At 44.4% G+C, this 27,500-nt stretch overlaps 1 protein-coding gene across 7 annotated transcripts in view; it reads left to right on the forward strand.

The window, feature by feature from the left end:
• Nucleotides 1–27,500, forward strand: part of mctp2b (multiple C2 domains, transmembrane 2b) — a 53,524-nt gene that overhangs the window by 3,264 nt on the left and 22,760 nt on the right. For all 7 annotated transcript variants that reach the window (XM_065952401.1, XM_065952397.1, XM_065952399.1 and 4 more), the window contains exons 2-6: nucleotides 9,831–10,365; nucleotides 11,273–11,305; nucleotides 14,137–14,254; nucleotides 21,224–21,366; nucleotides 22,945–23,021. In XM_065952401.1, the coding sequence (XP_065808473.1) occupies nucleotides 9,874–10,365; nucleotides 11,273–11,305; nucleotides 14,137–14,254; nucleotides 21,224–21,366; nucleotides 22,945–23,021 (863 nt within the window). In that variant the 5' untranslated portion in view covers nucleotides 9,831–9,873. The remainder of the gene's footprint in view (nucleotides 1–9,830; nucleotides 10,366–11,272; nucleotides 11,306–14,136; nucleotides 14,255–21,223; nucleotides 21,367–22,944; nucleotides 23,022–27,500) is intronic.

Below are 27,500 nucleotides of genomic sequence, written 5' to 3' on the forward strand. Positions count from 1 at the left end.
GTTTCTTTTGCAGCGTGTTTGTTTCTTTTGCAGCGTGTTTGTGTCTTTGCAGCGTGTTTGTGTCTTTGCAGCGCGTTTGTGTCTTTTGCAGCGTGTTTGTTTCTTTTGCAGTGTTTGTTTCTTTTGCAGCGCGTTTGTGTCTTTGCAGCGTGTTTGTGTCTGCAGCGCGTTTTTTGTCGTTGCAGCGCATTTGTGTCTTTGCAGCGCGGTTGTGTCTTTGCAGCGTGTTTGTTTCTTTGCAGCGTGTTTGTTTCTTTGCAGCGTGTTTGTTTCTTTGCAGAGCGTTTGTGTCTTTGCAGCGCGTTTGTTTCTTTGCAGCGTGTTTGTGTCTTTGCAGAGCGTTTGTGTCTTTGCAGCGCGTTTGTGTCTGCAGCGCGTTTGTGTCTTTGCAGCGCGTTTGTTTCTTTGCAGCGTGTTTGTTTCTTTGCAGAGCGTTTGTGTCTTTGCAGCGCGTTTGTTTCTTTGCAGAGCGGTTGTGTCTTTGCAGCGCGTTTGTTTCTTTGCAGCGTGTTTGTTTCTTTGCAGAGCGGTTGTGTCTTTGCAGCGCGTTTGTGTCTTTGCAGCGTGTTTGTTTCTTTGCAGCGTGTTTATTTCTTTTGCAGCGTGTTTGTTTCTTTGCAGCGTGTTTGTTTCTTTGCAGCGTGTTTGTGTCTTTTGCAGCGTGTTTGTTTCTTTTGCAGCGTGTTTGTGTCTTTTGCAGCGTGTTTGTTTCTTTGCAGCGTGTTTGTGTCTTTGCAGCGCGTTTGTTTCTTTGCAGCGTGTTTGTTTCTTTGCAGCGTGTTTGTGTCTTTTGCAGCGTGTTTGTGTCTTTTGCAGCGTGTTTGTTTCTTTGCAGCGTGTTTGTTTCTTTTGCAGCGCGTTTGTGTCTTTGCAGCGTGTTTGTGTCTGCAGCGCGTTTGTTTCTTTTGCAGTGTGTTTGTTTCTTTGCAGTGTGTTTGTTTCTTTGCAGCGTGTTTGTTTCTTTGCAGCGTGTTTGTTTCTTTGCAGCGTGTTTGTTTCTTTTGCAGCACCTTTGTGTCTGCAGCGCGTTTGTGTCTGCAGCGCGTTTTTTGTCGTTGCAGCGTGTTTGTGTCTGCAGCGCATTTGTGTCTTTGCAGCGCGTTTGTTTCTTTGCAGCGTGTTTGTTTCTTTGCAGCGTGTTTGTTTCTTTTGCAGTGTTTGTTTCTTTTGCAGCGCGTTTGTGTCTGCAGCGCGTTTGTGTCTTTGCAGCGTGTTTGTGTCTGCAGCGCGTTTGTGTCTTTTGCAGCGTGTTTGTTTCTTTTGCAGCGTGTTTGTGTCTTTGCAGCGTGTTTGTTTCTTTTGCAGCGTGTTTGTTTCTTTGCAGCGTGTTTGTGTCTTTGCAGCGTGTTTGTTTCTTTGCAGCTTGTTTGTGTCTTTGCAGCGTGTTTGTGTCTTTGCAGCGTGTTTGTTTCTTTGCAGCGTGTTTGTTTCTTTTGCAGCGTGTTTGTGTCTTTGCAGCGTGTTTGTTTCTTTGCAGCTTGTTTGTGTCTTTGCAGCGTGTTTGTGTCTTTGCAGCGTGTTTGTGTCTTTGCAGCGTGTTTGTTTCTTTTGCAGCGTGTTTGTGTCTTTGCAGCGCGTTTGTGTCTTTTGCAGCGCGTTTGTGTCTTTTGCAGCGCGTTTGTGTCTTTGCAGCGTGTTTGTTTCTTTTGCAGTGCGTTTGTTTCTTTTGCAGCGTTTGTGTCTTTGCAGCACGTTTGTTTCTTTTGCAGCGTGTTTGTGTCTTTTGCAGCGCGTTTGTTTCTTTTGCAGCGTGTTTGTTTCTTTGCAGCGTGTTTGTTTCTTTTGCAGGGTGTTTGTTTCTTTGCAGTGTGTTTGTTTCTTTTGCAGCGTGTTTGTTTCTTTGCAGCGTGTTTGTTTCTTTTGCTGCGTGTTTGTGTCTTTGCAGCGTGTTTGTGTCTTTTGCAGGGTGTTTGTTTCTTTTGCAGCGTGTTTGTTTCTTTTGCTGCGTGTTTGTGTCTTTGCAGCGTGTTTGTTTCTTTTGCTGCGTGTTTGTGTCTTTGCAGCGTGTTTGTTTCTTTTGCAGGGTGTTTGTTTCTTTTGCAGCGTGTTTGTTTCTTTTGCTGCGTGTTTGTGTCTTTGCAGCGTGTTTGTTTCTTTTGCAGCGTGTTTGTTTCTTTTGCTGCGTGTTTGTTTCTTTTGCAGCGTGTTTGTTTCTTTTGCTGCGTGTTTGTTTCTTTTGCAGCGTGTTTGTGTCTTTGCAGCGTGTTTGTTTCTTTTGCTGCGTGTTTGTTTCTTTGCAGCGTGTTTGTTTCTTTTGCAGCGTGTTTGTTTCTTTTGCAGCGTGTTTGTTTCTTTGCAGCGTGTTTGTTTCTTTGCAGCGTGTTTGTGTCTTTTGCAGCGTGTTTGTTTCTTTTGCAGCGTGTTTGTGTCTTTTGCAGCGTGTTTGTTTCTTTGCAGCGTGTTTGTGTCTTTGCAGCGCGTTTGTTTCTTTGCAGCGTGTTTGTTTCTTTGCTGCGTGTTTGTGTCTTTTGCAGCGTGTTTGTGTCTTTTGCAGCGTGTTTGTTTCTTTGCAGCGTGTTTGTTTCTTTGCAGCGTGTTTGTTTCTTTTGCAGCGCGTTTGTGTCTTTGCAGCGTGTTTGTGTCTGCAGCGCGTTTGTTTCTTTTGCAGTGTGTTTGTTTCTTTGCAGTGTGTTTGTTTCTTTGCAGCGTGTTTGTTTCTTTGCAGCGTGTTTGTTTCTTTTGCAGCGCGTTTGTGTCTGCAGCGCGTTTGTGTCTGCAGCGCGTTTTTTGTCGTTGCAGCGTGTTTGTGTCTGCAGCGCATTTGTGTCTTTGCAGCGCGTTTGTTTCTTTGCAGCGTGTTTGTTTCTTTGCAGCGTGTTTGTTTCTTTTGCAGTGTTTGTTTCTTTTGCAGCGCGTTTGTGTCTGCAGCGCGTTTGTGTCTTTGCAGCGTGTTTGTGTCTGCAGCGCGTTTGTGTCTTTTGCAGCGTGTTTGTTTCTTTTGCAGCGTGTTTGTGTCTTTGCAGCGTGTTTGTTTCTTTTGCAGCGTGTTTGTTTCTTTGCAGCGTGTTTGTTTCTTTGCAGCGTGTTTGTTTCTTTTGCAGCGTGTTTGTGTCTTTGCAGCGTGTTTGTTTCTTTGCAGCTTGTTTGTGTCTTTGCAGCGTGTTTGTGTCTTTGCAGCGTGTTTGTTTCTTTGCAGCGTGTTTGTTTCTTTTGCAGCGTGTTTGTGTCTTTGCAGCGTGTTTGTTTCTTTGCAGCTTGTTTGTGTCTTTGCAGCGTGTTTGTGTCTTTGCAGCGTGTTTGTTTCTTTGCAGCGTGTTTGTTTCTTTTGCAGCGTGTTTGTGTCTTTGCAGCGTGTTTGTTTCTTTGCAGCTTGTTTGTGTCTTTGCAGCGTGTTTGTGTCTTTGCAGCGTGTTTGTGTCTTTGCAGCGTGTTTGTTTCTTTTGCAGCGTGTTTGTGTCTTTGCAGCGCGTTTGTGTCTTTTGCAGCGCGTTTGTGTCTTTTGCAGCGCGTTTGTGTCTTTGCAGCGTGTTTGTTTCTTTTGCAGTGCGTTTGTTTCTTTTGCAGCGTTTGTATCTTTGCAGCGCGTTTGTTTCTTTTGCAGCGTGTTTGTGTCTTTTGCAGCGCGTTTGTTTCTTTTGCAGCGTGTTTGTTTCTTTGCAGCGTGTTTGTTTCTTTTGCAGGGTGTTTGTTTCTTTGCAGTGTGTTTGTTTCTTTTGCAGCGTGTTTGTTTCTTTGCAGCGTGTTTGTTTCTTTTGCTGCGTGTTTGTGTCTTTGCAGCGTGTTTGTGTCTTTTGCAGGGTGTTTGTTTCTTTTGCAGCGTGTTTGTTTCTTTTGCTGCGTGTTTGTGTCTTTGCAGCGTGTTTGTTTCCTGGTCGACCAGATGTTGTTGTCTGAAACCTGGTCGACCAGATGTTGTTGTCTGAAACCTGGTCGACCAGATGTTGTTGTTGTCTGAAACCTGGTCGACCAGATGTTGTTGTCTGAAACCTGGTCGACCAGATGTTGTTGTCTGTCTGAAACCTGGTCGACCAGATGTTGTTGTCTGTCTGAAACCTGGTCGACCAGATGTTGTTGTCTGTCTGAAACCTGGTTGACCAGATGTTGTTGTCTGAAACCTGGTTGACCAGATGTTGTTGTTTGAAACCTGGTTGACCAGATGTTGTTGTCTGAAACCTGGTCGACCAGATGTTGTTGTCTGTCTGAAACCTGGTCGACCAGATGTTGTTGTCTGTCTGAAACCTGGTCGACCAGATGTTGTTGTCTGTCTGAAACCTGGTCGACCAGATGTTGTTGTCTGAAACCTGGTCGACCAGATGTTGTTGTCTGAAACCTGGTCGACCAGATGTTGTTGTCTGTCTGAAACCTGGTTGACCAGATGTTGTTGTCTGAAACCTGGTTGACCAGATGTTGTTGTTTGAAACCTGGTTGACCAGATGTTGTTGTTTGAAACCTGGTCGACCAGATGTTGTTGTCTGAATCCTGGTCGACCAGATGTTGTTGTCTGTCTGAAACCTGGTCGACCAGATGTTGTTGTCTGAAACCTGGTCGACCAGATGTTGTTGTCTGAAACCTGGTCGACCAGATGTTGTTGTCTGAATCCTGGTCGACCAGATGTTGTTGTCTGAAACCTGGTCGACCAGATGTTGTTGTCTGAATCCTGGTCGACCAGATGTTGTTGTCTGAAACCTGGTCGACCAGATGTTGTTGTCTGTCTGAAACCTGGTCGACCAGATGTTGTTGTCTGTCTGAAACCTGGTCGACCAGTTGTTGTTGTCTGAAACCTGGTCGACCAGATGTTGTTGTCTGAAACCTGGTCGACCAGATGTTGTTGTCTGTCTGAAACCTGGTCGACCAGATGTTGTTGTCTGTCTGAAACCTGGTCGACCAGATGTTGTTGTCTGTCTGAAACCTGGTTGACCAGATGTTGTTGTTTGAAACCTGGTTGACCAGATGTTGTTGTCTGAAACCTGGTTGACCAGATGTTGTTGTCTGAAACCTGGTTGACCAGATGTTGTTGTTTGAAACCTGGTTGACCAGATGTTGTTGTCTGAAACCTGGTCGACCAGATGTTGTTGTCTGAAACCTGGTCGACCAGATGTTGTTGTCTGAATCCTGGTCGACCAGATGTTGTTGTCTGAAACCTGGTCGACCAGATGTTGTTGTCTGAAACCTGGTCGACCAGATGTTGTTGTCTGAATCCTGGTCGACCAGATGTTGTTGTCTGAATCCTGGTCGACCAGATGTTGTTGTCTGAAACCTGGTCGACCAGATGTTGTTGTCTGAAACCTGGTCGACCAGATGTTGTTGTCTGTCTGAAACCTGGTCGACCAGATGTTGTTGTCTGTCTGAAACCTGGTCGACCAGATGTTGTTGTCTGTCTGAAACCTGGTCGACCAGATGTTGTTGTCTGAAACCTGGTCGACCAGATGTTGTTGTCTGAAACCTGGTCGACCAGATGTTGTTGTCTGTCTGAAACCTGGTCGACCAGATGTTGTTGTCTGTCTGAAACCTGGTCGACCAGATGTTGTTGTCTGTCTGAAACCTGGTTGACCAGATGTTGTTGTCTGAAACCTGGTTGACCAGATGTTGTTGTCTGAAACCTGGTCGACCAGATGTTGTTGTTTGAAACCTGGTTGACCAGATGTTGTTGTTTGAAACCTGGTCGACCAGATGTTGTTGTCTGAAACCTGGTCGACCAGATGTTGTTGTCTGTCTGAAACCTGGTCGACCAGATGTTGTTGTCTGTCTGAAACCTGGTCGACCAGATGTTGTTGTCTGTCTGAAACCTGGTCGACCAGATGTTGTTGTCTGTCTGAAACCTGGTTGACCAGATGTTGTTGTCTGTCTGAAACCTGGTTGACCAGATGTTGTTGTCTGTCTGAAACCTGGTCGACCAGATGTTGTTGTTTGAAACCTGGTTGACCAGATGTTGTTGTCTGAAACCTGGTCGACCAGAAGTTGTTGTTTGAAACCTGGTTGACCAGATGTTGTTGTCTGTCTGAAACCTGGTTGACCAGATGTTGTTGTCTGAAACCTGGTTGACCAGATGTTGTTGTTTGAAACCTGGTTGACCAGATGTTGTTGTTTGAAACCTGGTCGACCAGATGTTGTTGTCTGAATCCTGGTCGACCAGATGTTGTTGTCTGTCTGAAACCTGGTCGACCAGATGTTGTTGTCTGAAACCTGGTCGACCAGATGTTGTTGTCTGAATCCTGGTCGACCAGATGTTGTTGTCTGAAACCTGGTCGACCAGATGTTGTTGTCTGAATCCTGGTCGACCAGATGTTGTTGTCTGAAACCTGGTCGACCAGATGTTGTTGTCTGTCTGAAACCTGGTCGACCAGATGTTGTTGTCTGAAACCTGGTCGACCAGATGTTGTTGTCTGTCTGAAACCTGGTCGACCAGATGTTGTTGTCTGTCTGAAACCTGGTCGACCAGATGTTGTTGTCTGTCTGAAACCTGGTTGACCAGATGTTGTTGTCTGAAACCTGGTTGACCAGATGTTGTTGTCTGTCTGAAACCTGGTCGACCAGATGTTGTTGTTTGAAACCTGGTTGACCAGATGTTGTTGTCTGAAACCTGGTCGACCAGAAGTTGTTGTTTGAAACCTGGTTGACCAGATGTTGTTGTCTGTCTGAAACCTGGTTGACCAGATGTTGTTGTCTGAAACCTGGTTGACCAGATGTTGTTGTTTGAAACCTGGTTGACCAGATGTTGTTGTTTGAAACCTGGTCGACCAGATGTTGTTGTCTGAATCCTGGTCGACCAGATGTTGTTGTCTGTCTGAAACCTGGTCGACCAGATGTTGTTGTCTGAAACCTGGTCGACCAGATGTTGTTGTCTGAAACCTGGTCGACCAGATGTTGTTGTCTGAATCCTGGTCGACCAGATGTTGTTGTCTGAAACCTGGTCGACCAGATGTTGTTGTCTGAATCCTGGTCGACCAGATGTTGTTGTCTGAAACCTGGTCGACCAGATGTTGTTGTCTGTCTGAAACCTGGTCGACCAGATGTTGTTGTCTGTCTGAAACCTGGTCGACCAGATGTTGTTGTCTGTCTGAAACCTGGTCGACCAGATGTTGTTGTCTGTCTGAAACCTGGTCGACCAGATGTTGTTGTCTGAAACCTGGTCGACCAGATGTTGTTGTCTGAAACCTGGTCGACCAGATGTTGTTGTCTGTCTGAAACCTGGTCGACCAGATGTTGTTGTCTGTCTGAAACCTGGTCGACCAGATGTTGTTGTCTGTCTGAAACCTGGTTGACCAGATGTTGTTGTTTGAAACCTGGTTGACCAGATGTTGTTGTCTGAAACCTGGTTGACCAGATGTTGTTGTTTGAAACCTGGTTGACCAGATGTTGTTGTTTGAAACCTGGTTGACCAGATGTTGTTGTCTGAAACCTGGTCGACCAGATGTTGTTGTCTGAAACCTGGTCGACCAGATGTTGTTGTCTGAATCCTGGTCGACCAGATGTTGTTGTCTGAAACCTGGTCGACCAGATGTTGTTGTCTGAAACCTGGTCGACCAGATGTTGTTGTCTGAATCCTGGTCGACCAGATGTTGTTGTCTGAATCCTGGTCGACCAGATGTTGTTGTCTGAATCCTGGTCGACCAGATGTTGTTGTCTGAAACCTGGTCGACCAGATGTTGTTGTCTGAAACCTGGTCGACCAGATGTTGTTGTCTGAAACCTGGTCGACCAGATGTTGTTGTCTGTCTGAAACCTGGTCGACCAGATGTTGTTGTCTGTCTGAAACCTGGTCGACCAGATGTTGTTGTCTGAAACCTGGTCGACCAGATGTTGTTGTCTGAAACCTGGTCGACCAGATGTTGTTGTCTGTCTGAAACCTGGTCGACCAGATGTTGTTGTCTGTCTGAAACCTGGTCGACCAGATGTTGTTGTCTGTCTGAAACCTGGTTGACCAGATGTTGTTGTCTGAAACCTGGTTGACCAGATGTTGTTGTCTGAAACCTGGTCGACCAGATGTTGTTGTTTGAAACCTGGTTGACCAGATGTTGTTGTTTGAAACCTGGTCGACCAGATGTTGTTGTCTGAAACCTGGTCGACCAGATGTTGTTGTCTGTCTGAAACCTGGTCGACCAGATGTTGTTGTTTGAAACCTGGTCGACCAGATGTTGTTGTCTGTCTGAAACCTGGTTGACCAGATGTTGTTGTTTGAAACCTGGTTGACCAGATGTTGTTGTCTGAAACCTGGTCGACCAGATGTTGTCTGAAACCTGGTTGACCAGATGTTGTTGTCTGTCTGAAACCTGGTTGACCAAACGTCTGCTTTTAAACCAGTAAGGAGAGTGGTGAACAAATCCATGTGATGGAAGAACAGAGGACAAGTTCACCTGGTATCTTAGGGTTAGAGGAGACATGAGAGGAGAGACATGAGGAGAGGAGACATGAGAGGAGAGAGGAGACATGAGTGGAGACATGAGAGGAGAGGAGACATAATAGGAGACAGGAGAGGAGGGTTACATATATGAGCAGTTTAACAGATGGCCGTGCTCTCAGTGGTCGTTTCCTTCCCTCCTGCTCCCTCGCTCCTCGATCTAATCCCTGTATTTGGGTCAGGAGAGAGTGTCTGGATCTGGGTTCTGGATCTGGGACATACATATCTGACATGAGGAGAGGAGACAGGACATACATACATATCTGACTTAATGCAGTAGACTTTGAACATTGTGTCACTCAGTCGAGGATGCGGGGGGCGTTCCAAACGGCTGTGCTGTGTGTCGTCACAGTTCTCTGATATCAGCTGCTGCCTTGACTTAAATCTCAAACTCTTTTCTCATTGGTTGACCTTCACTTCTGTCATCATGTGTGCAGGTTTTGTAAACATGGGCTCTTGCTACCCCCCCCCCCCCCCCAAGCTGATAACACGGCAGGTCAGCGGCTGCAGTTAATGACGATACAAAGAAGGCCAGTAAGAGGCTTACGGGCTGTGTTTGATAAAATCTGCTTTTGTGCTGTTTGTTCAGAGAGCGATGACGCGTCACAGTCGACCTGCTGTTAGCTAACTCGTATCCTGTTTGATGCAACAACAACGACTGCAGGATGACTCAGCCAATCATATTAAAGTAAAATAACAATCACTCATCACATGGCTGCTGACTTCATGGTGGATTTAAATGTCTTATCAAAATAAACCAAAACAAAGTGTGTGTCAGGTCGGGCTGGTTAATGTACCTAACCCTAACATGAGATCAGAGAGATAGAAAGACTTTACAGTTCGTATCAGTCTGCAGAGAGCTGATGTGTTAGTGAGATCAGACTGCTGGACTTTGAGAGTCTGCAGAGAGCTGATGTGTTAGTGAGATCAAACTGCTGGACTTTGAGAGTCTGCAGAGAGCTGATGTGTTAGTGAGATCAGACTGCTGGACTTTGAGAGTCTGCAGAGAGCTGATGTGTTAGTGAGATCAAACTGCTGGACTTTCAGAGTCTGCAGAGAGCTGATGTGTTAGTGAGATCAGACTGCTGGACTTTGAGAGTCTGCAGAGAGCTGATGTGTTAGTGAGATCAAACTGCTGGACTTTGAGAGTCTGCAGAGAGCTGATGTGTTAGTGAGATCAAACTGCTGGACTTTCAGAGTCTGCAGAGAGCTGATGTGTTAGTGAGATCAAACTGCTGGACTTTGAGAGTCTGCAGAGAGCTGATGTGTTAGTGAGATCAGACTGCTGGACTTTGAGAGTCTGCAGAGAGCTGATGTGTTAGTGAGATCAAACTGCTGGACTTTGAGAGTCTGCAGAGAGCTGATGTGTTAGTGAGATCAAACTGCTGGACTTTCAGAGTCTGCAGAGAGCTCCTCAGGGCGACAGTTAACTGGACTTCACTATACAAACACTGAGGGAGAATAATGTCTCTGTCTCTGTGTGTCTACTGCAGCTGTCAGTGATGTCCACGTCTTAGACTCTAACCTACCCCCATCATGGACTCAAAAAAGCCGGGCGTGCTGCGGAATCTGCGGCAGAGGATGATGCCACACCTTCGGCGAGACAAGTTGGCGGTTCAGCTGGAGCCCAGGATGAGCTCGTCAGTCCCCGACATCAGGAACATGAGGCAGGAGGACGCTCACATGTCCTCCAGGACGCAGCTCCAACCGTACAACTCTCCAAGCTACAGCAGCCCTTCTTCACCTGTCATCAAGCCCGCCAGGAGCCCGGGAGGAGGCGGAGGGGGGGGGAGTGGCCTGAGGAGGGAGGGGGGTAGAGGAGGGGGGAGTGGCCTGAGGAGGGAGGGGGGTAGAGACTGCACAGACTGGGCTTCCTCTCAGGAGTCATTTGTCTCTGAGGAGGAGAGGAGTGAGTCTACCTGCAGAGCGTCCCGGGACATGGAGCCTGAGGAGCTGGGCCTGCCCGAGATGATGACCGTCTACAGCCCGGACCCTCCGTCAGCGGGGGTCTCAAAGGACAACTCACAGGTGAGGACCACACAGCTCTTACAGTTCAGGGTCGTCATGACAACAACACTTCAACCTGTGATGCTCTGACTGATCGGAGCAAACACTCGACTAACATGAAATGTTCTTCTTCTAAACCATCGTCCTGACTTTAATGTAAAGGGGCTTAGTGTGTGTGTGTGTGTGTGTGTGTGTGTGTGTGTGTGTGTATTTGTGTGTGTGTGTGTGTACAGTAGTGTGTGTGTACAGTAGTGGGTGTGTGTGTGTAGTAGTGTGTGTGTGTGCGTGTGTGTGTACAGTAGTGTGCGTGTGTGTGTACAGTAGTGGGTGTGTGTGTGTAGTAGTGTGTGTGTGTACAGTAGTGTGTGTGTGTGTGTGTAGTAGTGTGTGTGTGTGTGTGTGTGTGTGTGTGTGTGTGTACAGTTGTGTGTGTGTGTGTGTGTGTGTGTGTACAGTAGTGGGTGTGTGTGTGTAGTAGTGTGTGTGTGTGTGTACAGTAGTGTGTGTGTGTGTGTACAGTAGTGTGTGTGTGTGTGTGTGTGTGTGTACAGTAGTGTGTGTGTGTGTGTGTGTGTGTGTGTGTGTGTGTGTAGTCGTGTGTGTGTGTACAGTTGTGTGTGTGTGTGTGTGTGTGTACAGTAGTGGGTGTGTGTGTGTAGTAGTGGGTGTGTAGCATCACAAAGTTTACCTTGGAGGACTTTTCAAAGCTTCCTGAATCAACAGATAAAGAGTCACACCTCTGCAAGGTCACATGGACACGGCGGCCTGAGGGGAGGACGCTTTGTTTACTAAACTGTCAGGAGGAGTTTAACCTGCAGGTCGAGTCCACACGGCGTCCTGCTCACCTCACGGTCCAGTTTGAGAGAAGCTGAGCTGACCTTTGACCTTAAACAACATGACGTCACACAGTTTCCTTTTGTCTCTGCAGAACGAAGATCTGAACGCCGCCGACATCCAACAAGTGAGAACTGCTCCATACACAGTGTGTGTGTGTGTGTGTGTGTGTGTGTGTGTGTGTGTGTGTGTGTGTGTGTGTGTGTGTGTGTGTGTGTGTGTGTGTGTGTGTGTGTGTGTGTGTGTGTGTGTGTGTGTGTGTGTGTGTTTGTGTGTGTGTTTTGGTTGTGTGTATCTCATTTATTGTGTGATTGTGGTTTGATGACGTCATGTGTTGTTTGACTCTCTGCACTGGAGAGTCAAACAACACACTCGTGTCAAAGTTTAAACCCAGATTATTGAGTGTGTTTGTGTGTGTTGATGTTTATGTGTTGATATGTGTATTAATGTGTGTTTTGATGCTCTGATTGGTCGAGAGGTTTAATAGTGATTAAAAAATCCTAGCAGAGACAGGAAGTGATCACATGATCACATGATCACTGATCACTGATCACATGATCATGTGATCACATGATCACTGACCACATGACCACATGAACACATGATCACATGATCACTGACCACATGATCACATGATCACTGACCACATGATCACATGAACACATAATCACATGATCACTGACCACATGATCACATGATCACATGATCACTGACCACATGATCAGATGACCACATGATCACATGATCACATGACCACATGATCACTGACCACATGACCACATAATCACATGACCGCATGACCACATGACCACATGATCACATGATCACTGACCACATGATCACTGACCACATGACCACATAATCACATGACCGCATGATCACATGATCACATGATCACATGATCACATGATCACTGACCACATGACCACATGACCACATGATCACTGACCACATGACCACATGATCACATGACCACATGATCACTGACCACATGACCACATAATCACATGACCGCATGATCGCATGACCACATGATCACATGATCACATAATCACTGACCACATGATCACTGACCACATGACCACATAATCACATGACCGCATGATCACATGATCACATGATCACATGATCACTGACCACATGATCACATGATCACATGATCACATGATCACTGACCACATGACCACATGATCACATGACCACATGACCACATGACCACATAATCACATGACCGCATGATCGCATGACCACATGATCATGTGATCACATGATCACTGACCACATGATCACATGATCACATGATCACTGACCACATGACCACATGATCACATGACCACATAATCACATGACCGCATGATCGCATGACCACATGATCATGTGATCACATGATCACTGACCACATGATCCCATGATCACATGATCACATGATCACTGACCACATGATCACATGATCACATGACCACATGAACACATGATCACTGACCACATGATCACATGACCACATGATTACATGATCACATGATCACTGACCACATGACCACATGATCACATGACCACATGATCACATGACCACATGATCACTGACCACATGACCACATAATCACATGATCGCATGACCACATGACCACATGATCACATGATCACTGACCACATGACCACATGACCACATGATCACTGACCACATGACCACATGATCATGTGATCACATGATCACTGACCACATGAACACATGATCACATGATCACATGAACACATAATCACATGATCACTGACCACATGATCACATGATCACATGATCACTGACCACATGATCAGATGACCACATGATCACATGATCACATGACCACATGATCACTGACCACATGACCACATAATCACATGACCGCATGACCACATGATCACATGATCACTGACCACATGATCACTGACCACATGACCACATAATCACATGACCGCATGATCACATGATCACATGATCACATGATCACATGATCACTGACCACATGACCACATGACCACATGATCACTGACCACATGACCACATGATCACATGACCACATGATCACTGACCACATGACCACATAATCACATGACCGCATGATCGCATGATCACATGATCACATAATCACTGACCACATGATCACTGACCACATGACCACATAATCACATGACCGCATGATCACATGATCACATGATCACATGATCACTGACCACATGATCACATGATCACATGATCACATGATCACTGACCACATGACCACATGATCACATGACCACATGATCACTGACCACATGACCACATAATCACATGACGCATGATCACATGATCACATGATCACTGACCACATGACCACATGATCACATGACCACATGATCACATGATCACATACCACATGATCGCATGACCACATGACCACATGATCACTGACCACATGACCACATGATCACTGACCACATGACCACATGATCATGTGATCACATGATCACTGACCACATGATCACATGAACACATGATCACATGATCACTGACCACATGATCACATGATCACTGACCACATGATCACATGACCACATGAACACATAATCACATGATCACTGATCACATGATCACTGACCACATGATCACATGACCACATGATCACATGATCACATGACCGCATGATCGCATGACCACATGACCACATGATCACATGATCACTGACCACATGACCACATGACCACATGATCACATGATCACACTCACACTAGGCCCAGTTGGTACCGTGCTTAAGCATAATTGCCCCCCCCCCCCCCCATTCCCCCCCTGGCCTGCACTCACATTGCTCCAGGACTAACGGGACTTGAGCACGTTTTGTTCAGGATTTTCAGATGAATCCTAAAGTCTCGCCGTTATGAGATGAAACAGGCTGAATGATAGAATCTTAAATCATGATCATGTTTTGTTGTGTGTTTGTGCAGGTCGAGGGGGGCAGTGAGACCCCCAGTGTGTCGGAGAACAGTGGGGATCTGTCTCGCTCTTTCCTGCTCACCATCAACCTTAAGGAAGGACGAAACCTGGTGATCAGAGACCGCTGTGGTAATTCAATTCAATTCAATTCAATTTTATTTGTATAGCGTCAACTCATAACAAGTGTTATCTCAAGACACTTTACAAAAAGCAGGTAAAATACCTTACTCTTTGTCTGTTAACATTACAAAAGAGCAGGTAAAAAGACCTTACTCATTGTTATGTTACAAAAGAGCAGGTAAAAGACCTTACTCATTGTTATGTTACAACAATATGTTCTGGCAGGCCGTCAACCAGCGATCTTGAGGAGCCTGAGAGCTCAAGAGCTCTCAGGAAAGTAGGTGGTTAGTGACTGAGATTTACAGATAGATACATGCAGTAATATGATGTACTGTATATGCACAGAGAGAGAGAGAGAGAGAGAGAGAGAGAGAGAGAGAGGAGCTCAAGGTGCCAGTTCCCCCGGTAGTCTAAGCCTATAGCAGCATAAGTAAGAGCTGGTCTACACCAGCACCGGCCCTAACTATAAGAATTATCAAATAGGAATATTTTAAGTCTATTCTTAAAAATACAGACTGTGTCTGCTTCCCGGACCCCAGCTGGAAGGCGGTTCCAGAGGAGAGGAGCCCGATAACTGAAGGCTTTACCTCCCATAGTACACTTAGAGACTGTAGGTACCACCAGCAGGCCTGCACTCCGGGACCGCAACGCTCTCGAGGGACAATACGGCACTAGTAGCTCCTTAAGATAAGATGGTGCCTGGCCATTTAGAGCTTTGTAGGTGAGAAGAAGGATCTTGAATTCTATTCTAGACTGTATAGGGAGCCAGTGCAGAGAAGCCAAGACAGGAGTGATGTGGTCCCTTTTCCTGGTTAGGAAAAGGGACTTCATTGATACATAGAGCTGAGTATCATCTGCATAACAATGAAACTGTATGGAGTGTTTCCTCATAATATTTCCCAGAGGAAGCATATATAATGTAAAGAGAATTGGTCCAAGCACTGAACCTTGTGGGACTCCATGGCAAACTTTTGTGTGCATAGAGGACTCATTATTAACATGTACAAACTGAGATCGGTCTGATGAGTAGGATTCAAACCAACTTAAAGCAGTCCCTGTAATTCCAAGTAAATGTTCTAGTCTGTACAACAGGATCTGATGGTCAATGGTGTCAAAAGCAGCACTAAGATCTAACAAGACGAGCACAGAGAGAAGTCCCCTGTCTGAAGCTAGAAGTAGATCATTTGTAACTTTAACTAGTGCAGTCTCAGTGTTTTGGTGGACTCTAAATCCTGACTGAAACTCCTCAAATAAATTGTTGTCATGGAGAAAGTCACACAGCTGATTAGCTACCACCTTCTCCAGGATCTTTGAGATAAAAGGAAGGTTGGATATAGGCCTATAGTTAGCCAGAGTTCCTGAATAGAGTAGGTTTTTTAAGTAGAGGTTTGATTACTGCTACTTTAAATGCCTGTGGTACATAGCCTGCCAGTAAAGACGAATTGATCATATCTAATATAGAGTTGCTAACTAAAGGAAAGACTTCCTTAAACAGCTTGGTTGGGATTGGGTCTAAAAGACAGGTTGACGGTTTCGACACAGAAAAAATGGAATATAGCTCTGAAAGGTCGATAGGAGAAAAACAGTTGAGACTAATAACTGGTCCTGGAACTGTCTCTGTCGTATCAAACATATCTGCACCAGGTAAGGGCAGGAGGTTACTAATTTTGTCTCTGATGTCTAGAATTTTGTTGTTGAAAAAGCTCAGGAAATCATTACTGCTGAGGGCTAAAGGAATACAAGGCTCAATGGAGCCATGACTCTCTGTCAGCCTGGCTACAGTGCTGAAAAGGTATCTAGGATTGCCTTTGTTTTCCTCGATTAGAGAGGAGTAGTAGGCAGCTCGAGCGTGACGTAGAGCCTTCATATATCTTCTATGACTATCCTGCCAGAATAAACAAGATTCTACCGTTTTGGTCGAGCGCCATATTCTTTCAAAATTCTGGGACGATTGTTTTAGAGTACGGGTTTCTGAGTTGAACCATGGAGCTAGTCTCTGCTGTTTTAGGGGAGCAATCGAATCCAGAGTAACTCTCAGTGAATCCACTGCACTATCAACAAACTGATCTAGCTGAGAGGGACTAAAGCTATCATAAGAGTTTCCAACTGGGTTGAAACACGGTACTGAATCAAAAGCAGCTGAAATAGCTTCCTTAAATCTAGCTACAGCACTATCAGATAAACTTCTAGAGAGCACACCTCTTCCAAGCAGAGGTAATTCTGGCAGGACAAAGTCGAAAATAATAAGGAAATGGTCTGATAGAAGAGGATTTTCAAGGAAAACTGTAAGGTTATGGATTTCAATGCCATAAGCTAAAACAAGATCCAGGGTGTGGTTAAAACGATGAGTAGGTTCGTTTACACCCTGGGTGAAACCAATAGAGTCTAATAATGACATGAAAGCTGTGCTAAGGCTATCATTACCAACATCCACATGGATATTGAAGTCACCTACAACAATTATTCTATCACTGCTAAGGACTAAATCTGATAAAAAATCTGCAAATTCAGATAGAAACTCAGAATATGGACCAGGAGGGCGGTAAACTACAACAACTAGAACTGGCTGAAAGGTTCTTGAGACTGGATGTGAAAGACTAAGAACAAGGCTTTCAAAAGAAGAAAAATTCAGCTTTGGTCGAGGGTTAACTAGAAGACCAGAATTAAAAATAGCTGCTACACCTTGTCCGGTGTCTCGAGGTATATGAGTACTAAAATGACTGGCAGCAGCCAGGTTTCAGTCAAAAAAAGTAAATCAATATGCTGATCTGATATCAGATCATTCACTAAAAGAGATTTGGATGCTAAGGACCTAATGTTCAAAAGTCTGCAGTGAATCTTCTGATTTTTTAGCAAAATCGTATTCGTAGTTTTGATTCTAATGAGATTTTGACGATTTACGCCGTTTGGATGACTTATAAAAACGGGTCTGGGCCGGGGGACAGACACAGTACCTATAGTATAACTACAGTTCGATTCAGAATTACAGCTATAGTGACTGGGAGACAGATCTAAGTGTAAGACTGCAGCTCTGCCTCCTGGTCTGAACTCTGTGTTGTTGTCAAGGTTTTGGACTAATAACCTCTGCTATGTTTCTAGATAATAGAGCTGCACCGTCCAAAGTGGGATGGATGCCGTCTCTAGCTAGCAGACCAGGTTTTCCCCAAAAAGACTGCCAGTTATCTATGAAGCCCACATCGTGTGCTGGACACCACCTCGACAGCCAGCGGTTGAGTGATGACATGTGGCTATACGTATATATGTACATAGTATATACATATACTATATGTCATCACTGGTCTGATTTGGGAGGGGTCCAGAGAACACTACGGAGTCCGACATCGTCTTAGTACACACTGACTCCACATTAACCTCAGTGACTTCCGACTGGCGTAGTCGGGAGTCATTAGTGCCGACATGAATTACGATTATATCAAATCTACCTTTAATCTTTGTCAGCAACTTTAAATGAGATGCGATGTCGCCCCCTCTGGCCCCGGGGATACACCTAACTATGCCCGCTGACTTCGCTAGCTTCACGTTTCGGACGATGGAGTCTCCAATAATCAGAGTTTTATTCTCAGTGTGTCGCTGAGTGGAGAAAATTAGTTTGAAACGTGAAGTGGTTGGTGGGGAACCGTGTGCTTCGATTTTCGACCATGCTTCCCTCGGACAGTAACCCAGCCACCGCCTCCCGGCTGCTCGGGAGCTACCGGGGGGGAAGCCAAGCTATGTCTGCCCACACCGGCTACAGGTGGCTGGCTAACTACTGCTGCATACGATGACTCTGACTCAATGGTGCGGAGCCGTCTCTCTAACTCAGACACCCTCGCCTCCAAAGCTAAAAATAAACTACATTTCTTACATGTATCATTATCACTAAAGGAGGACGAGGAGTAACTTAACATCTGACACGAAGAGCAGGAGAGAGCAGGAGAGGGAGAGACAGAAAAAGAAGCCATTGTAAGTAAAGCTAACTGCTAAGCTAGGCTAAGAGTAGGTAACACAGTACAGAGGAGAACAGAACAGAAACAGAAAATGATGCAATATGCTCACTCCGTAGCTCACTGCTCAGGTGCTGCTCGCTGCTCTGCTCAGGTGTTCAGGTAAGAACGCCATCGTGTGACTGTAAACAACATATTCCAATAATGAAGAGGTGGACGTGGTGTAACGGTTTGTCAGGAGGTTTAAAACCCGCCTCAGCTCCAGCTCTCAGCCTGTCGTTAGGTTGACTGAAAGTTAGACTGAGACAGCATTTCCAGCATGGAGACCGCCATCGATGGGACTCCAGCGCCCCCTGCAGGGACAGACGGGGGACATCACTCAGGCTTCAAACATTCATACTTACAGTGTATGGGTCTGTCTCACAGTCCAGAACTGACCCACTATAAAGAACTAATAACAGGTCCCACGCTGCGCGGTGCTTTGTTTTCTGAGTAGATCACCATGGTAACTCATGCTGAACATACAACCTGCTGTTAGCAAGACAACAAAATGTATAAAACTCTGACTGACCAATCAGATCTCAGGGGAGGAGAGAAAGAGACGTGTGTTTCCTGTTTAAATTAGTTCTTTTAAATCCATGATTGTAGAATATATTATTAAAGCTTTACAGAAATGAAGTGACATGAGCCGTTCATATAGTGGTCCACTTCCTGGTTTGAGCACACTCTTCACTTCTCCCGCTGACCGCTGGAAGAGGTGGTCTCTGGCACGATGTGTTTTCGAGGTCCAAGAGCACCTCTTCAAGCGGACTTGGTACATTTATGTTCACACTGATCACATGAACCGGACTTTGAGATCAAGTGTACTTGGATCTGGACCTGGGTCACTAATGTGACACCAGCCACCATGTGTTGGTTCTGAGCTACATACCGAGGTGTCATCATGTGACCTACAAGTACGCTCTGCCAATGAAAGGCGTCTGATCCAACCTTCACAACAGGGTCCTAAGTCTCTGACTAGGCTCTTCTCCTCTGTCGCCCCCCGGTGGTGGAATGAACTTCCAAACTCCATGTGATCTGCAGAGTCCCTCTGCACCTTTAAGAAAAAGCTAAAGACCCAGCTCTTTATGAATACCTACTAACTTAATGATGATGGTCTCCATATTATTGATGATGATGATGGTAATGACGATGGTTTTTGTTTGATAACGACGACTTATAAGATGGTTTCTATACTGATTAGAGCTCTCAAGAACTGCCCTCAATGTTGTGCTTTGCCTCTGGTCACTTCCTGTCAGCACCTGTGTGTCCAATCAGACTCAAAGCTGATCGTTTGCTCTTACTCACATTGTTCCCTTTTTTCTAGATCCTTGCTTGTGTTGTTCTTACTCTCTGATGTACGTCGCTTTGGATAAAAGAGTCTGCTAAGTGAATTGTAGGATTGTAGGTGACGTACAGGTGACGGAGCACTGCTTTACTTTTCTTACTTCCTCCGCCTCAGGTATTATTTTTCTCCCGTCATTATTCATTGTTGAAGTCACACACAGGAAGTCTTATCTTAAATCCCTTTTAGTTTCCTGATATCACTAACTCAAGACCCCACATGCGTTCAGAGGGTACTAGAGGATCATGCCGTGGTCGCTCACTTTTATTGCTCTTATATGATTCCTGAGAATCCAGAGACGGCTGACGATCAGGTTCACTCCTGCAGTGGAACAGCCGGGGCCGGATTCCTCTTAGCGTATACGGACCTGTCTGAACCACACCCAGCATTCACTGTTCCATGTGAGGGTTCCAGCTCATGTGTCAGTGTGTGTACACAAGCAGCCGGCGAGTTAATACAGGACGGCGAGCAGATCTTATTCTCTTTGTAAAGCAGCCTGTAATGATTCTGTTTGATCAGCTGTATGCTCGGCAGCTTCTCTGTGTTGTCCAAAAAACAATGGGCGGTTGCCAACGGTTACCGTGTAAAAAGAGGAAGGTGAGATAAGTTTCAGCTGGTTATTTATTTATTTCATAGATTTGTATTATCCTTCACTGAGGTTAATATTGAATTGATATCAAACTTATTTGTGTTTTTGGTGGTACAAGTTTGTCAGTGCAGACCCCCTCAGACCTCATCAGACCCCCTCAGACCTCTTTAGACCTACTCAGACCCCTTCAGTACGCCTCAGACCCCCTCCGACCTCATCAGACCTCATCAGTTCTCATCAGACCCCTTCAGACCCCTTTAGACCTACTCAGACCCCCTCAAATCCCTCAGACCCCCCCGACCTCATCAGACCTCATCAGTTCTCTTCAGACCCCCTCAGACCCCTTCAGACCTCATCAGACCCCCTCAGACCTCATCAGTTCTCATCAGACCCCCTCAGACCCCTTCAGACCTCAGAGGGGGGTAATCTACGGAGAGCCTGAAGGGACACATTGATGGTTCTGGTTAAAGTTCAGGTTTTAAATAATTTGATTTCAGCAACACGTTCAGCCTTTAAAGAGACCGGACAGTAGATCAGGGAGCCGGATTCAAACCGGGGCCGCCCGCTTTGAGTACAGCCTCTGTACATGGGGTTCACAAACTAACCAGTAGGCCACGATGTCCCTCATCTGTTTAACACTGGGAAAGTGTTTCATTTAGAAAGGGCTGGTTCCATTCTGCTTCATGAAGGATTCTTCACACAAACAAAGTCTCTAACCCTAAACTCGGGGGGGGAGTTTGAATCTTCAGAGGACTAGAAGCAGCTCAGGTCCACATTCACACTATGCGTGTGATGAAAGAAAAGGAGGTTTATACACCCACCCCCCACCCCCGCTTTCACAGGGGAAGCAGCGATCTGATTGGCTTGTGTTTCAGGAAGTTGTGGTCCCATCGGTTGGGGAGAAAACCACATCCTCAATATGAAAGATGACGAGGTCACAGGTCGGCCCGTTTACTGGAAACTAGAACGGGGGGGCGGGGGGGCTCGTCATGAAGTCAAACAAACTGCTCACAGCATGAAGTCTTCAGCTGGCTACGCTTTAATAAACTGATCTTTTTCAGGAACCAGCGACCCGTATGTGAAGTTCAAACTGGAGGGAAAAACCTTCTACAAGAGCAAAGTGGTTTATAAAGACCTGAACCCCATATGGAACGAGACCTTCTCCTTACCTGTGAAGGACCTGAGCCAGAAACTTTATGTCAAGGTAGCTCTCTCTTTTCATCATTCAGTTCTTACTCACACCTCCTACACCGTCTTTATCTAACGCTATCCTCTGCTCATGAGAATAAGAAATACTTCACCTGAAGAGAGAGAGAGACCTGCAGCTGTTTGGGGGTCGGGCGACACATTAAGGACATATTTTATAATTTTATAATATTATTATTTTATTATTTTATAACTTTATTACTTTATTATTTTATTACTTTATTATTTTATTATTTTATTATTTTATTATTTTGTTATTTTATTATTGTATTACTTTATTATTTTATTATTTTATTATTCTATTACTTTATTGTTTTATTACTTTATTATTTTATTATTTTATTATTTGGTTATTTTATTATTGTATTATTTTATTACTTTCTTATTTTCTTATTTTCTTATTTTATTACTTTATTACTTTGTGATTTTATGATTTTATTACTTTATTACTTTATTACTTTATGATTTTATGATTTTATGATTTTATTACTTTATTATTTTATTACTTTGTGATTTTATGATTTTATTACTTTACTACTTTATTACTTTCTTATTTTATTACTTTCTTATTTTATTACTTTATTACTTTATTATTTTATTACTTTATTACTTTGTGATTTTATTACTTTATTACTTTATGATTTTATGATTTTATGATTTTATTACTTTATTATTTTATTACTTTGTGATTTTATGATTTTATTACTTTATTACTTTATTACTTTATGATTTTATTACTTTATTATTTTATTACTTTATTACTTTATTACTTTGTGATTTTATGATTTTATTACTTTATTACTTTATTACTTTATGATTTTATGATTTTATTACTTTATTATTTTATTACTTTATTACTTTGTTATTTTATTACTTTATTACTTTGTGATTTTATGATTTTATTACTTTATGATTTTATTACTTTATTACTTTATTATTTTATTACTTTATTACTTTGTGATTTTATTACTTTATTACTTTATTATTTTATGATTTTATGATTTTATTACTTTATTATTTTATTACTTTATTACTTTATTATTTTATTATTTTATTACTTTATTACTTTATTACTTTATTATTTTATTACTTTATTACTTTGTCATTTTATGATTTTATTACTTTATTACTTTATTACTTTATGATTTTATTACTTTATTACTTTATTACTTTATTATTTTATTACTTTATTACTTTATCACTTTATTACTTTATTAATTTATTTTTTTACTACTTTATTACTTTATTACTTTATTACTTATTTTATTATTTTATTACTTTATTACTTTATTATTTTACTACTTTATTACTTTATTATTTTACTACTTTATTACTTTATTATTTTATTACTTTATTACTTATTTTATTATTTTATTACTTTATTACTTTATTACTTTATTATTTTACTACTTTATTACTTTATTATTTTACTACTTTATTACTTTATTACTTTATTATTTTTCTTTTTCTTGAACAGCTGCAGTCAGTCGTCCCCTCATTAGGTGTCTCTGTGACCATGTTAGTTCAGGTGATCTCTCGCTGTAACCCTAACCCTCTCACTCTTCTTACCTGACAGGTGTACGACCGTGACCTGACCACAGATGACTTCATGGGCTCTGCTGGTGTCACCCTGAGTGACCTGGAGATGGACAGGTGAGCCTCACTCTGAGCCAGGGTAGTATCTGAGGGGGGGTCTTCTGATATTCACATTAAGATAATCATGGCCTTTAGTTCAGATTCAGATTCTCTTTATTCTAAGAGGACGTTAGTTTAACAGCAGGAGCTCACACAAGACATGAACAGTCAGATGTTTGAAGTCAGACCTGTGGAGCTCAGAACCAACATGTACAGAGCCATGTGGAAGTGTGCAGGCAGAGCAACCTGTGGGCTGATGGGAGTTTAGGGAGACCTCGGGGAGGCCCTGACTCTCAGTCTGGGAACCCCTGTGTTTTAAACCCTGATGACCTCTGTTACTTGATCTTCCTCTGATCATAAATCTGTTTGACTGATGATTACAAACACGATCTGAGTGAGGACTGAATTTTTCATATGAACAAAACATCACGCCTTGTCCATTTAGTACGTTTGTCTTCATGAATATTTAATACGGGGCATTTCTGTCCTAACGTGTAAAATACTGGGAGTAGAACATTTTAAGATTTATTATTGGGCTTTTTCGTGCCTTTAATGCAGAGAGAGGACAGTGGATAGAGTCAGAAACCAGAGAGAGAGAGAGGACAGTGGATAGAGTCAGAAACCAGAGAGAGAGAGGACAGTGGATAGAGTCAGAAACCAGAGAGAGAGAGAGGACAGTGGATAGAGTCAGAAACCAGAGAGAGAGAGGACAGTGGATAGAGTCTGAAACCAGAGAGAGAGAGGACAGTGGATAGAGTCTGAAACCAGAGAGAGAGAGGACAGTAGATAGAGTCAGAAACCAGAGAGAGAGAGGACAGTGGATAGAGTCTGAAACCAGAGAGAGAGAGGACAGTGGATAGAGTCAGAAACCAGAGAGAGAGAGAGGACAGTGGATAGAGTCAGAAACCAGGGAGAGAGAGAGGACAGTGGATAGAGTCAGAAACCAGGGAGAGAGAGAGGACAGTGGATAGAGTCAGGGAGAGAGAGAGGGGACAGTGGATAGAGTCAGAAACCAGAGAGAGAGAGGACAGTGGATAGAGTCTGAAACCAGGGAGAGAGAGGACAGTGGATAGAGTCTGAAACCAGAGAGAGAGAGGACAGTGGATAGAGTCGGAAACCAGAGAGAGAGAGAGGACAGTGGATAGAGTCAGAAACCAGAGAGAGAGAGGACAGTGGATAGAGTCTGAAACCAGAGAGAGAGAGAGGACAGTGGATAGAGTCTGAAACCAGAGAGAGAGAGGACAGTGGATAGAGTCAGAAACCAGAGAGAGAGAGGACAGTGGATAGAGTCAGAAACCAGAGAGAGAGAGAGGACAGTGGATAGAGTCTGAAACCAGAGAGAGAGAGGACAGTGGATAGAGTCGGAAACCAGAGAGAGAGAGAGGACAGTGGATAGAGTCAGAAACCAGAGAGAGAGAGGACAGTGGATAGAGTCAGAAACCAGAGAGAGAGAGAGGACAGTGGATAGAGTCAGAAACCAGAGAGAGAGAGAGGACAGTGGATAGAGTCAGAAACCAGAGAGAGAGAGGACAGTGGATAGAGTCTGAAACCAGAGAGAGAGAGAGGACAGTGGATAGAGTCAGAAACCAGAGAGAGAGAGAGGACAGTGGATAGAGTCAGAAACCAGAGAGAGAGAGAGAGGACAGTGGATAGAGTCTGAAACCAGAGAGAGAGAGGACAGTGGATAGAGTCTGAAACCAGAGAGAGAGAGGACAGTGGATAGAGTCTGAAACCAGAGAGAGAGAGGACAGTGGATAGAGTCTGAAACCAGAGAGAGAGAGAGAGGACAGTGGATAGAGTCTGAAACCAGAGAGAGAGAGGACAGTGGATAGAGTCTGAAACCAGAGAGAGAGAGGACAGTGGATAGAGTCTGAAACCAGAGAGAGAGAGAGAGGACAGTGGATAGAGTCTGAAACCAGAGAGAGAGAGGACAGTGGATAGAGTCAGAAACCAGGGAGAGAGAGAGGACAGTGGATAGAGTCTGAAACCAGAGAGAGAGAGGACAGTGGATAGAGTCTGAAACCAGAGAGAGAGAGAGAGGACAGTGGATAGAGTCAGAAACCAGAGAGAGAGAGGACAGTGGATAGAGTCAGAAACCAGAGAGAGAGAGAGAGGACAGTGGATAGAGTCAGAAACCAGGGAGAGAGAGAGGACAGTGGATAGAGTCTGAAACCAGAGAGAGAGAGGACAGTGGATAGAGTCTGAAACCAGAGAGAGAGAGGACAGTGGATAGAGTCTGAAACCAGAGAGAGAGAGAGAGGACAGTGGATAGAGTCTGAAACCAGAGAGAGAGAGGACAGTGGATAGAGTCAGAAACCAGGGAGAGAGAGAGGACAGTGGATAGAGTCAGAAACCAGAGAGAGAGAGGACAGTGGATAGAGTCAGAAACCAGAGAGAGAGAGAGAGGACAGTGGATAGAGTCTGAAACCAGGGAGAGAGAGAGGACAGTGGATAGAGTCAGAAACCAGAGAGAGAGAGGACAGTGGATAGAGTCAGAAACCAGAGAGAGAGAGAGAGGACAGTGGATAGAGTCAGAAACCAGAGAGAGAGAGGACAGTGGATAGAGTCAGAAACCAGAGAGAGAGAGGACAGTGGATAGAGTCTGAAACCAGAGAGAGAGAGGACAGTGGATAGAGTCAGAAACCAGAGAGAGAGAGAGGACAGTGGATAGAGTCTGAAACCAGAGAGAGAGAGGACAGTGGATAGAGTCAGAAACCAGAGAGAGAGAGGACAGTGGATAGAGTCTGAAACCAGAGAGAGAGAGAGGACAGTGGATAGAGTCAGAAACCAGAGAGAGAGAGAGGACAGTGGATAGAGTCAGAAACCAGAGAGAGAGAGAGGACAGTGGATAGAGTCAGAAACCAGAGAGAGAGAGGACAGTGGATAGAGTCTGAAACCAGAGAGAGAGAGGACAGTGGATAGAGTCTGAATCCAGAGAGAGAGAGGACAGTGGATAGAGTCTGAAACCAGAGAGAGAGAGAGGACAGTGGATAGAGTCTGAAACCAGAGAGAGAGAGAGAGGACAGTGGATAGAGTCTGAAACCAGAGAGAGAGAGGACAGTGGATAGAGTCTGAAACCAGAGAGAGAGAGAGGACAGTGGATAGAGTCTGAAACCAGAGAGAGAGAGGACAGTGTATAGAGTCTGAAACCAGAGAGAGAGAGAGGACAGTGGATAGAGTCAGAAACCAGAGAGAGAGAGGACAGTGGATAGAGTCAGAAACCAGAGAGAGAGAGGACAGTGGATAGAGTCTGAAACCAGAGAGAGAGAGAGGACAGTGGATAGAGTCTGAAACCAGAGAGAGAGAGGACAGTGGATAGAGTCTGAAACCAGAGAGAGAGAGGACAGTGGATAGAGTCTGAAACCAGAGAGAGAGAGAGGACAGTGGATAGAGTCAGAAACCAGAGAGAGAGAGGACAGTGGATAGAGTCTGAAACCAGAGAGAGAGAGAGGACAGTGGATAGAGTCTGAAACCAGAGAGAGAGAGAGGACAGTGGATAGAGTCTGAAACCAGAGAGAGAGAGGACAGTGGATAGAGTCTGAAACCAGAGAGAGAGAGGACAGTGGATAGAGTCAGAAACCAGAGAGAGAGAGCGGGGAATGACATGCGGAAGGAGGCCACGGGTGGAAGCGAACCTGGGCCTACTGCTCGAGAAGAGAGTCTCAACACATGGGACGCACGCCCTAACCACTGCGCCACCAGCGCGCCCCAACGGTGTCTGTATTTAACACCTTTATATAGAACGTGCTGATCCAGGAGAGCAGACACACAACAGAGTGCTGCTGTTGTAGGAGGAGACATACAGAACACGTTATACGTTATTTGCCTCTTCCACTGATTCATGTTTTGAGCTTGCAGTCTTCCTGCTTTCTGTCCAAACTCTTCTGAAGTAAACCAGAAGAACACACAAAAACCTTCGATAGTCCCGCCTCCACCAGGTTTACACCTGGTGTCATTCAGGACATTTTCTTAGTAGATCACCTGCAGAACGCCCTCCAACCAAACGTGAAACAAATGTGCAATTTATAACTCTTTAATCTGGATTTTATTAAATCAGACCCTTAAAGGAGCAGAAACTATGCCCCCTAGTGTTTAAAATAGGTACTGCAGTCTAAATTCTAAACATCATAGAGAGCTGTCCCCCCCCCCTCCTCTCTAGAGTGGATGCTCACTCAGGTCACCATGTGGTGGACTCTGAAGCTTCAGTGTTTATCCAGCTCTGCATGGGTCTGTAAACCTTTCTGTGTTCTAACCTCTCTCCATTTTTCAAAAGCATCTCCAATATTGATCCTAGTTTGAGCACGTTTCTGCTCGTGGAGCTTATTAGAAACATGCAGAGGCTTTTTAGGTCGGGTACAATCACTTCTATCTGAACCACTTCTCTTGACCGCTTCCATCACTGCAACACCTGTTGACCTGATAACTGCTCTCATATCAAACCAAGGGGCGTCCAAAACGGCCTCCACTATATATTTTATTTTATTTAACCTTTATTTA

Source organism: Labrus bergylta, chromosome 3, assembly GCF_963930695.1.
Source record: "Labrus bergylta chromosome 3, fLabBer1.1, whole genome shotgun sequence".
NCBI lineage: Eukaryota > Metazoa > Chordata > Actinopteri > Labriformes > Labridae > Labrus > Labrus bergylta.